Here is a 12,819-nt window from a genome sequence, read left to right as displayed (position 1 = left end):
TTGCAGATAAATTTGGCAGTAATTACAACATTGAGTCTTTCTAGTCATGTTTGTCCACATATTCAAAGCTTGTTTTATAATCTTCAGTAAAGGATTAGAGAATTTATCATATAAATGTTATACATTCACTTTTAGTTTTATTCTTCTTTGCATCCTTTTCCCCCTATTCTTTCTTTGTGAAAAGGACTGTATTTCTATCATGTTAGAAGTTATTAATGATACCTACTTCATGAAGTTTCTCAGAGGATTAAATGTTGTATACCTGGAAAACATTTTTTAAAATTGCCTGTTATTATACTGTGTTAAACACGTGTTAGCTGCTAGCTTTACTGTTCGGAATTATTGCTTTTGTTATGGTATCTTTTATCTGGCCACCTTACTGAATGGTTTTAATGCATGCTAATAATGCAGATAATATAGCTATAGAAAACTATCATTTGCAGATAATAATCATTTTGTCTCCTCTTTTTCATATGTGCTATTTCCTCATTGTGTTGGATAACACTACCAATTCCATGCTAAAAAGTAACAGACAATATCCTCTTTTTAGAGGAAAATTAGGAGCAATAAATCTATAAGCATTTTTTTGATATTTGGATTTCTAAAAATTATAACCTTAATCACGTTAAGAAATCCCCTATTTTTAGATTACAAAAGTTTTTTGTTTTTTTTTTTAAGTAGCTGTTAAATTTCATGAAATGCTTTTGGGAGCATATATGACATATAGTTTTTCTCCTTTATCTTGGTAATGTATTAAAATAGTTTACCAATGTAATGTTCAACCAATCTGACATTTTTAGAATAAGTTCTACTAGCTCATGATGCTTGGCTCTTTAAATATGTTTCTGGATTTGATTTGCTCATATTCTTAGGACCTGGGCTCTATATTCATAAATGACATTGGTTATTTCTTTGTTCTCTCTCTCTGTGTGTATACCATTAATGTCTGGTTTAGGTTTATGATAGACACAGAAAATAATTTGGGAAGTATTTCGTCTTTTCAAGATCTGGAACAGGATAATGGAACAAAGATACTCTTTCTCCTTAGGTATTTGTTTGAATCACTCCACTCTTGTGAATCTGAAGCTTTTGATGGAAATTATGCATCTACTCTAACAGAAACTATAGGTAAATGAGATTAGCTGAGAAAGGCTGGTTAATCTGACCTCAGAGAAACAAAACTAAACAGATAAAACTATAACATTCATGAATACTGATACGTAACTAGTTGTTTTTTTTTTTTTAGTGTCACATGTCCATCTCCTATGACCAGAATCTATGAATACTTTGTTTATTGATATGTTTTTAGCAGTGAAGATTAGTGCCAAGCCCATGGTAGACACTCAATAAATTTTTGTTCATTCAGTAAATGAATAAAGTAATAAATGATTTTGCTTTGGTTGTGAATGGATGTTTCTTTAGGGAGATGTGAGAAAATTCTAGGTAGTATAATAATGTATCTATTAGAATATTAACTTTTTAGCACCCTTTACATGAGGTCGAAAGAATATATATATATTGGCACTCTGTTTCTTAGAAAAGTATGTGCATAACTATATTCTCTTTGTTCAGGTTTATAGCTTCACTCTATTCTAGCCCCAGGCTGCTTTCTTAACTAGATTTACTTTGGGATACCAATGGACATAGGGAGGAAGAGGCTATGATGAAAGAATGCAGGTGTCTTGATAACAACCCTTCATATGTTGTTTTCAATGTCATGCATGTCATGAGATGAAGTTCTTCCTTCCTATCAGTAGATATACTAAACTTCCTAAAGACATCAATCAGAAGTTTCTTAGGAAGATAAGAATAGGATTTCTCCGAAAACAAGAAAAATATTTAATTCCATAGTGTACTAAATCAACTGTTAAACTTCCTTAAAAAAAAACCACTCTGTTACTTTTAATACAGTGGCATGGATTAAAGAGAAAGCATAGCTTATTTAAAAATTTTTTATAATTTGTAATAAAAGGAAAAATCTAAGTTATTCAGATGTTTCCTTGTTGATCCCACAAACTGATATACTCTCTCTTGCCTTTTTTTCTTTACAGAGTCTGTTTCTTCTTTTAGAACAGACACATCTCCCCAATCACTTTTTCCTTCCTCTCTCTGTAGGTCCTGATCATGTTTCAAACTTTACCTACTTTTTGAAGACCTTTCTATCTACTGATCTCCTTTCTCCAGCTTTTAATCAGAGCCCCATTTTAGCAATGATAATATTCGTTGTAATTCTGTTTCCATTCTTCTCTTGGTAGACTGTAGACTCCATCAGGTCAGAGAATTCATTATTTAATTGTTGACCTATTTAATTAAACCAAATATAGCTTTAACAGAGTGGCAATTCATCAATATTTGTTAAATAAATGCATTTTTAAGAAGCATGTATTTCTGTGATAGACCCAACCTGGAAATGAAACTTCTTTACCTGGGTCTTAAAATGTAGTCCACAAAAGTTGAAGTCTTCTATTTTTTTGTTGTACTCTTTTCTCAACTTTCAAATTTGTACATCTACAAATGGGGAGAAAGAAAGGGAAGAAAATAATTTGGGCACTTGGAGTAGCAGGGACAATTGACGAAAAGAAGTATAAAAGAGTGATAATTGTGCATATCAAATTTGCCTTTTTATTTCATAGCAGTAGTGAATTATGTCAGAACACCCCTTCCAAATGTTCTTTTCTTTTTAAAAAAGTACTATGCAAGGACACATGACAGGTTCCTGTTTAGTGCTATTTAAACAACATGAGGCTTTATTGTTTTTTCCAGAAATCTTACTGTTGTCTATTGGTATAACACTTTTTTAAAAAGAAAGAGAAAAGTTACTTTTTTTTTTTGCGTTACGCGGGCCTCTCCCGTTGCGGAGCACAGGCTCCGGACGCGCAGGCTCAGCGGCCATGGCTCACGGGCCCAGCCGCTCCGCGGCATGCGGGATCCCCCCGGACCGGGGCACGAACCCGTGTCCCCTGCATCGGCAGGCGGACTCTCAACCACTGCACCACCAGGGAAGCCCGAGAAAAGTTACTTTTTAAGGAAGACATTGGAAAGGTGAAACTCTGAGGTTCCCATATTTCTCCTTGAGAGCCTCAAATGACACAAAAACGTGGGCTGGATATTCACGTGCATTGCTGTCAACCCTGAACTAATCCATCCAAGAGAGCCATCCTCTCCCTTCTCTCATTTCTTTTCATGATTGAATTAACTTATTCCCCCTTGTCTTTCACAGGAGAAACCCAAAAAGATGTAGCCTCAGGTATTAATAGAAAAAGCAAAACTGATCCACTCAAAGGAAATTTACAGGAATGTTTACCCATCCTCTAAAAACTTTCTTAATGAAGAGAGATCATCTTTCTAGGTTCTAGGAGAAGGTAGATTCCAGGTACATGAAAGTAGAGATGAGCTACGCTTCTGTTAAACTCTTAACTATTGGCTTAGTGAAGCTTTGTGTCTAACTAGCAAGTCCACTGTTTTTTTATGAGACATGTTCAAAACTACTTTAGGAAAATATTTTTAAAGTTATTATTGGATGGTAGGAGTATGGGGTGGAGTTGGCCTTAGGGAAATGAGAACAGCAATAATAAAAAGGATTTTGGAAAACACATGCTTGGCTCAAGTCAGTATATCTCCAGAAGTCAGGACGGACCAAGAAGGAGCAGAAAAGCAAGATGAATGATGTGAAACTTGCTGTCTTGGGTGGTGAAGGAACGGGCAAATCTGGTAGGTGGTGTTGTTTTCTGTGGCATGGTGTAGAGTACATAGAGAGTGAGAAATATATTGACATGGTATGTATTACATTACAACATATTATATGTATATAAACTTGACATAACTATATATTATTTTTAAGTAGGAGTTTTCACTTTATAAGCAAGTAATGCAATTACCTGTATATAAAATTTATATACAGGGCTAGGAATATAACTGTTTGAAGTATTAATTTGTATCTTGTTCTACTGATGTTTGAAATTCATTGGAATAACAGGAAATCCCTCCCATCACTATCCCACCTACTTCTCACTCCAGCACACCTGCCTCCACACCTACCAGTGGCCAAACAATGCCCTTGAAAAGATTCTGCTGCCCTGAGACTAAGGGTGGAGAGAGATGCGTGGAGACCTATGAATTATTTTTTAAATGCCATTTTTTCACATTATCAAAATGAGAAAAACTTTGGAGGGGCATGGTTTTTTAAATGCCCAGAACTGAGCAAGATGTGCCCAGACCTTGGAAGCTATGTTTTTGTTTTCTTTTGTTTCGTTTTTGGTCACATTATGATGGTACTAAGCATGCCACCAATAGAACCACCGTAGCCTAATGAATCTTAACAACAGGCCAGACCCAGGAGCTGCAATAAGATAAGCCAACACTAGAGGTCGTTCCTCTGTTTCCTGGATTTTGAAGTCCCTATTTCCTTAAACAATTGCAAATGCTTGATACCGTCCTGGCCACTATTAGCATGCAGCACCATGGAGCCACAATTAATTTTATAAAGAAAATATAGAGATGTTATAGTTCTTGCATCTCATATTTAATGAGAAATCTGTCTCTGTTACAAAGGTGAGTTGTCTTACGTGTCTTTGCATTTGTAAAGTACGCAGTGATTTGAGTGGGCAGCACACTGAGATCACTTTCTAGCCTCCTAATTTTTATGGCTGTACAGTGGAAATTCTTAGACCAGAATTTAGTAAAGTTTTGAGGTCTTCATTAATACTTAGTAAATTTTGAGCTGAGATGCTTATGTACATGACTAAATTATTTGTATCCTAAAACAGATAAGACCCCAAATCCAGCTTGTTTTGTTTTGCAGCCCTTACAGTAAGGTTTCTTACCAAACGATTTATTGGAGAATATGCTTCTAATTTTGGTAAGTCACTACTTTAGACTTTTTCACCTTAAAACTTCAGCATCATAATTAATATCAATATCAGAGAAACATTTTAATAGAATCTTCCATTTTTGCACTTTTTAAAGAATAAATTTATTTATTTATTTTTGGCTGCGTTGTGTCTTCGTTGCTGCGCGCGGGCTTTCTCTAGCTGCCGTGAGCGGGAGCTACACTTCGTTGCAGTGCACGGGCTTCTCATCGCGGTGGCTTCTCTTGTTGCAGAGCATGTGCTCTAGGCGTGCGGGCTGCAGTAGTTGTGGCACTCGGGCTCAGTAGTTGTGGCGCACGGGCTTAGCTGCTCTGCGGCATGTGGGATCTTCCCGGACAAGGGCTCGAACCCGTGTCCCCTGCATTGGCAGGCGGATTCTTAAGCACTGCACCACCAGGGAAGTCCCCCATTTTTGCACTTTTAAGCAATTTATTTATTCATGGGTTCTGGTTAGAAAAGCCCAAATAAGTATTTGAATTAATTGCTCTTTTATGATAAAAAGTTATCCAATTTCATGTTAAATAAAATGGATTAGAAATCCAGTTGGTTTCAGTCTAGAACTAGAAAAACATTAAAACTGGGACCTGCCGCCTGTACCAAGTGTTGTAGAGCATGTGAGTGTGGATTTTTTGGTAAGCTACGAAACAATTTGAAATTAAAGCAACATCTGTTGAAAAATAAAGACAAATTAATTATAAAAGCACAAGTAACTACAAAATAAATGCTTATTTTTATTGCAAAACCATGTGACAATAACTGGAAAATTATGCTATGATTAAAGATCATATCATAATTAACTAGGTTGCTTATGTAAGTTTCAGAGAAATTCTAAAACAGATGCCAGGGCACCTTGATATAATGTTAGGATCATTTCACTAACTCTACTATAAATTTCTGTTATTTTGATCAGAATTAGCATGACATATGGGAAATGCCACTGTGGGGAATTAATAACAAGTGGGGAATTTTGCCAGAGGTTTGAATATAATTTTGGCTCAGCAATTAATCTATATAATGTTACTAATATCCTACCTGACTGAAGGTGTGGTGGGGAAAGGTTTTGTGGTGTTTTTTTATTAAGAATGAAGATTTTAAGAAATATGAGAATTGGGAGAAAGGGAAATTATTCTTTTGTTCAATAATATTTATTTAGAGTAAGAAGAAGTTATGATTGGAAGTGTTTTCATGAGAAATAAACAACAAAAATCTTTAGCATTCATTTATGGTATAACATTATTAGAGTATTTTAGAAAATAACTTTAAAGTATTGCATTGTTTCCTACGTGTAGCCCACATAGTATTTCAGTCCATATGCCATTGTAAATGTTTTAGGGCAAGCACTTGAAAACTGATTATAGAAAGAAGAAATATATAGGAAGAGAAATTCTTATTGTTTCATTTCTCAGGTCAACAACCTCAGTCAAAAAAGGTAACACACAAACTAGGAGTCAGGCATGAGAAAATGTTCTAAAACTATAAAACAAAACATAAATAAAAGAACACACACAAAAAGCAGTAATAGCAACAACAAAATAAAAACATCACCTTAATCTTTTATAAGATATATCAATAGATATATAGATATATCAATAGATAAATAAGCAAATGAAGTGTACACATTTCTGGCTGTTACATCTCTATTAAAAATATAAGACCTAGAGACATTCTTAAAGACAACCAAATGAGCAAAAGTTCACCACCACATGAGGATTAATTAGCAAAAAAATGACCCCATTTGTAAATGAGGGCTAGAAGGGGAAAATAATAAAATTCTAAAAAGTTAAGAGCTGGTGACCCCTGCTGGCAGTTTTTGAGTTTTGAGAGTGGGTATTTTAAAATGTCTTAGAAGGAAAGTATATGGTTCACAGAGTAAGCTTATAAAGTTTAGAATAAACTGTCTGAAGACATTTTAAGATTTAATGAAACACTAACAAATTTCATTAAATGTAACCTAGAAGGATTCTAAAATTCATCCCTAACCTCCTGAAGTCGGCTTTCCCAAATGTCCGCTACATTTTGCTAACCACAGTTTACAGAGTATTTGCCAGAATGGGTCATGATTTTGTGTCAGTATGCAATTTTGGAGAGAAGCAGGTCTTGTATTAAAACACTGGAGGGACAGTTACAGAAACGAAGTCCTTCGTTCATTCAACAAATATTTATTGAATACCTGTCATGTGGCAGGTACTATTCTAGGTAGAGAGGCTATAGTAATGAACAAATATCCGAGCCTTCATAAGATTTACATTCTGGAGGGAAGGGTCAGCTAATTAAAAATGCATTTATCTATCTATAGCTATATATATCTACATAGCTACATATATATATATATATATATATATATATATATAATGTCTTATGATGATAAATGTTATGAAGGAAAAGAAAGCATAGGGGAGTGGTGTGTGGTCATTTAAAATAGGGTAGTCAGGGTAGACCTGGCTGAGATGAAGACATTTGAACAGACCTGCAGGTGATAAAAACTGAGCCATGAAGATATCTGGGCAGTTGCATTCCAGGTAGAAGAAACAGTTGCCGAAGTTCAGAGGAAGGAACTTTCTGAAAAATGTGAGGAATGGTATGGAGGACTGTGTAGCTTCAGTGGAGGAATGTGGGAGACAATAGCCAAAGAGGTCTACTGAGATCATAGGGGTAATGGGACACTAGATAACTAGGGAAATTCTCAGGCATTTTAAAAGCTTAGGTTTATCCAAGTGAGATGGGGAGCCATTGGAGAGATTTGATCAGGCAAGTGACATGATCTGGCTACAAACTGGCTTTTGCTCCTGGATTGAGAATAAACTGAGAGCAAGAAGGGAGTTAGGGGAGGGATAAAACAAAGAGCTGAGTTAGGAGGTTTTCTAATAATACAGGCAAAAGTAATGATGGCTTGGACCAGAGTGTGAGCAAAGGAGGTGATGAGAGGCAGACAAATTCAAAATATTCTTTGAAGATAGAGTAAAAATGAATTTTTAATAGAATAAATATAGGATGTAAGAGAAAGAAAGAATCAGGGATGCACTTGAGGCTTTTAACCTGCGAGACTAGTTATGGATATGTCATTTAATGAAATGGAAACTTGTGGGATATGGAGTCTTTGCGGGGAGATCAGAGGTTCCATTTTAAGCATGTTAAGGTTGAGTTGTCTATCAGGTATCTAATTGGAGACACCCAGTGGTGGCAGATGTCTAGAGTCCAGGGAAGAGGTCCAGACTACAGAAATGGGTTTATTAGCAATAATTGTTACATAAAGACTCTGACTGGATGAGATTTGCAAAGGAGTAAGTGTAGATAGAGAAGAAATCCATAAACTAGAATCACAGTTGGAGTGAGAGAAGATATTGTGGGACAAATAAAAAAGATTAATACAAAGCAATATGGAATAAAGAAAAAACCCTGGAGAGTATGTTGCCTTGAAAGCCATGTGAAAAAAACATTTTGAGGAGGTAGGTGTGATCAACTATACTAATATTACTGACAGGGCAGGTAAGATCAAGAACTTTCCACTGAGTCTAAAACCATAACCCTGATAAGAACAGTTTTAGTCAAGTAATTGGAGTTAAAGCCTGATTGTAATAATTTGAAGGTCATGGAAGGAGAGAATTTGGACACAGGGAGTATAGATATTTACCAAAAGGCCAGCAGAGAAATAGAGCAATAGTTGGGATCCAAAGGGTTGTTAAGTTAGGAGAAATTCAGCTGCTAGTAATAATATAATAAAGAGGAAAAATTTATGATGCAGAAGAGAGAGGTAGAATTGTTGGAGCCATGTCTTTCAGCAGGTCAGAGGAAATAGTAACTAGTTCATAGTGAATGGACTGGCCTTAGATAGAAACACAGATAATTCATCCATAGTAATAGAATGGAAGATAAGTACACAGGCAGAAAAACATGTAAGTGGATAGATATAGTGGTAAAGTTCATTTGTAAGAAATATACATTAGCAAATCTATGGTTTTTTGACCACTAACAATAAAGAAAAGCTACTGTAGTACTCAACTAAAATATGACTGGTTGACTTTGTAGGACTGTGATCCAAATATAAGGCCATTTTTTAAATTCTGGAGGGTTTCCATACTGACAATGAGTATATGCATATTTTTCAGAATCTATCTATAAAAAGCATTTGTATTTGGAAGGGAAGCAATTGAATCTAGAAATATACGACTCTTGTTCTCAGGTAAGTAAAACAAAATATGTTTTCAATTATGATTTGAAGAAGATATCCCTCAAATATTTTTAGCTAAACCTTATCAATACTGGTTTTCTTTTTTTACTGATTTAAATCTAGTACCAAAAATCAATACATATTCCATTTACTAATGAGGACAGAAAATATCAGCTCTTTTCAAACATATATGTGTATATTGATTTTAAATGCAATTACTAGGGCTTATCAAATTTTCAGAAAAAGTTTTTTTAGAAAAAAGGTATCAAATGAGATGGATATAACTTTATTATAGTTCTTTATTTTTTAAAATTTAATCACTTTTGTTTAAAGAAAGAGGATGATAAAAAAGAAACAGAGACTACATTTTAGAAAATATCAGTATTTGGCTTACTGAATTCTCTTCCAGGTGAAATGGGTCTCCCTTAATTAACTGTCTAACGGGTAAAATACAGGGATCAGATCCCACCACTTTCAATGTGCTTGGTTTATTTTCAGCCACAGAAAGCAAAATTTTCCCTCACAAGTGAGCTGCATTGGGCAGATGGGTTTGTTATTGTGTATGACATCAGTGACAGGTCTTCGTTTGCTTTTGCAAAAGCACTAATCTACAGAATTCGGGAGCCACAGACTAGTCATTGTAAAAGGTGAGGTATTTTTCTTTCCTCTCTCCTTTCCTTTTAGTAAATCATCATAGAGCTGTAAGCATCATTAGGAAGAGTTTAATACAGGCTTCCAATTACAAAATTTAACAGCCCTGAACAATCCACCTTCCATTCCACAGGAGTTACACATGTAGTAAAAGGAATAAGATGAGAATACTTTATATCCTGGCTGACATAAACAGTTACTTGCCCCAAGTAAATGGCTATTTTACAAGACAGCTTCTATTGTTAACATGACATTCACTTGCAAAATAATGGTCCTCTGTACACAAGATAGTTCCCTTTCCACCTTTCTTTTTCATTCCCACAAAAAATGTGAAGGATACTAAATAAATCCAGATATATAACACTTGGCATCCAATTCCTAGTCATTGAGCTGTTCAATCAATCAAAGCAAAATAGACTGAATAATCAAACTGTTACAGATTCTAAGTATGAGAGTACCTTTTTCTCCATTTCACCTCCTAAAACAAAGAGCTGATCAACGACGCCTGATTGTTAATGTCAACACAGTGACTATGAAGGAAAACATAACTGTGCCTTAAACTAATTTTGCATTAGTAGATATAAATTTAAACCGATGAATTTCCCATTTTAGTTTTCCTTTTTTTTTTATTGTTTTAGCCTTTCCATTTAAAATATTTATTTTTGTTTAACCTGCTGGTATAAGGGATTCTTTGTGCTCTTAACCAGATTTGCCCTTAAAAATCTAAAATAGCATTCTAATCTGGGAAGCAAAAAAGCACAATATTATTCCTGAAAATTGGTACCTGTGCTTTTTATATCTATTTTAAATGCTTACTATCAAGAAATCATCAGATAATAATTGATAAGTTATATTTCCCTAGGGTCATTTGATCTAAATTCTTGTTTATATCTGAGTGACCTTGGGTAAAGCCCTTAATCTCTAGACCTCCTTTTTCTGACTATAAAACTGATAGGAACACGGTAGGGGAAAAGAATGTGATTTTACTAAGGTACCTCATAGCTCTGATTTCCTATAAAATTATTGATTTTGAAGGACCTCCATTGTTTCAAGTGTTAAATGCCTTATATTTAAGCACCATAACTTAGGTAAGGGAAAGTAATTAAAACTACTTTCTATTCTTACAAATCAAAAGAATCACTCACTAATAGGCAAAAAAATGTATATTTTAAAAATCCCTATATTTGACATTTTTCAGGCAAATTTTTAATGTATTGATCAAATAATTTTTGAGTTTTTCCAGTTCTCAATCTCTAGGTAAACTAGAGTCTCTTATTTGTAGATAAAAAGCAAAATTATGGCATTGTTTTATAAAATTACATCTGATATTTGTGATTCACCCTTCAAAATATTTCATTTATTCTTCCCATTAATACTTCACAATAATTTTCTGAACTCTATAGAAAAAGATACTCTTAGTGCCCTCAAAATTCAACACATACAGTGCTTTTTCCCTTACGGCTCACACTGTCATGTGAATGAAACCAGCCTGAAGACTGTTTTCATTTTCCCATTTCTTCCCTATAGGAGATATCTTGGCAGAGTTCCATGCCATTTAAGACCTAGTAGCCTTACTGTATTCTTCAAATGAAACTCTGCTTTAGGAATGTTACACTGTAACCGAGGAGATTATATTGATATTTGCCAAAGACATTACCTTGCCAAAGCAATATATTTCTTCAATAAACAGAAAAATTATACAAGTTCACGAGACTGTAAAATTTTCTTTAAAGTATGCTGTAATGAATATTAACAAACAGCAACAAGTATTGAATTAGTAAATAGGCATTAGTTAGTCTTTCTCTTTCAGTTGATAAGGAAATGAAAGATAATACTTAGTAAGCATATTTTATTGCCTGGCACTGGGCTAGATTTTTATACACATCTTCATTTAACCTCTGTGAGCATTCTGTGTGACGAGGACTATTTTACCTTTTTTTAAAAATTTACATATAAGGGAATTGAACGTGGAAAATGTTACAATAATGTCTTGTTAGTAAACAGAGCCATAATTCTGGGAATAGGTTTGTACCACTTCAAATGTTATGCTTTAAGAGCCTTGTTGTTTCTGTGTCATTTACTACATTTTATCTAAAATAATTTTTGTAAGTAAATGAGATACACACACATGACCACAAATAACACACATACACACACAGTATTCTGATTTCTGGTCCATAATTCTTTTTGATATAAACGTACTTAATTTAAAAAAAAAGAGTTGTTAAAACAGTCTTGCCGAAGAATTGTGTATCTGTGTTCCAGAGCTGTGGAATCAGCTGTGCTTTTGGTGGGTAACAAGCAAGATCTCTGTCATGTGCGAGAGGTTGGCTGGGAAGAAGGGCAAAAACTGGCATTGGATAACCGGTGCCAATTCTGTGAACTGTCTGCAGCAGAGCAATCTCTGGAGGTGGAAATGATGTTTATCAGAATTATCAAGGGCATCCTGGCAAACTTCAAACTCAAAGAAAAGAGAAGACCCAGTGGATCTAAATCCATGGCCAAACTGATCAATAATGTATTTGGAAAGAGAAGGAAATCTGTTTAATTGACATGTGATCCTAAGGGATTTATTATATCAGAGAGTTTCAAACGTTTGTATGGTAATTAAATTTACCCTTTGTATGCAATTAAAAAATTCTCTTAGAGATATGAAATAATTGGCCGTGAACCACAACTGTGTTTTCAAATATATAGTTTGCTTTCTTAGTTGTTTGTATCTTGTACATTTTGCTTCACACTTAACCTTTTCTTTATTACACAGAATAATATGAGTATAACCTATTGGTGGATTACTATATAATTTTATTAAATTACCATTCTACAGGGCTCAATTTACCTTTATTTTATACATATCTTTTTAATGAAATATATAGTTATATTCATATAGTTAATATATTATAGGGCTTAACTTATCAATTTGTGAAATTCATGATCTATTTAATTGAAATGCATGGATTTATTTTTGAAAGTGTCTTTATAATAAACCAGTGAATTATTTGATATTACATAAATTTTACTTACAACTAAGGCCTTAGGAAGTTAAATTCCTTACCCATAAGTACATAGTTTACAGTTGGTCTGATGATGAAAAAGTCTGCCTTCCTTATTGTATGCTAAGCTAACAAGGGC

At 34.3% G+C, this 12,819-nt stretch overlaps 1 protein-coding gene across 1 annotated transcript; it reads left to right on the top strand.

The window, feature by feature from the left end:
• Positions 1-3,627: 3,627 nt before the first annotated feature.
• RERGL (RERG like) lies at positions 3,628-12,250 on the top strand. The gene is made up of 5 exons (XM_007126976.2): positions 3,628-3,711; positions 4,802-4,858; positions 8,975-9,048; positions 9,535-9,683; positions 11,953-12,250. The coding sequence occupies exons 1-5, from the start codon at positions 3,660-3,662 to the stop codon at positions 12,233-12,235; spliced, it is 615 nt and encodes a 204-aa protein (XP_007127038.1). The 5' UTR covers positions 3,628-3,659; the 3' UTR covers positions 12,236-12,250.
• Positions 12,251-12,819: the final 569 nt, after the last annotated feature.

This window comes from Physeter macrocephalus, chromosome 6, assembly GCF_002837175.3.
Source record: "Physeter macrocephalus isolate SW-GA chromosome 6, ASM283717v5, whole genome shotgun sequence".
In the NCBI taxonomy this organism is placed as follows: Eukaryota; Metazoa; Chordata; class Mammalia; order Artiodactyla; family Physeteridae; genus Physeter; species Physeter macrocephalus.
The sequence above is the reverse complement of the archived record's forward strand: the minus strand, read 5'-3'. Positions and strand labels throughout refer to the sequence as shown.

Coding starts and splice junctions, on each gene's coding strand:
- RERGL (XM_007126976.2), top strand. CDS start 3,660: ATGAATGATGTGAAACTTGCTGTCTTGGGTGGTGAAGGAACGGGCAAA. Junction 3,712..4,801: donor TGAAGGAACGGGCAAATCTG/GTAGGTGGTGTT, acceptor TTTGTTTTGCAG/CCCTTACAGTAAGGTTTCTT. Junction 4,859..8,974: donor AGAATATGCTTCTAATTTTG/GTAAGTCACTAC, acceptor CATATTTTTCAG/AATCTATCTATAAAAAGCAT.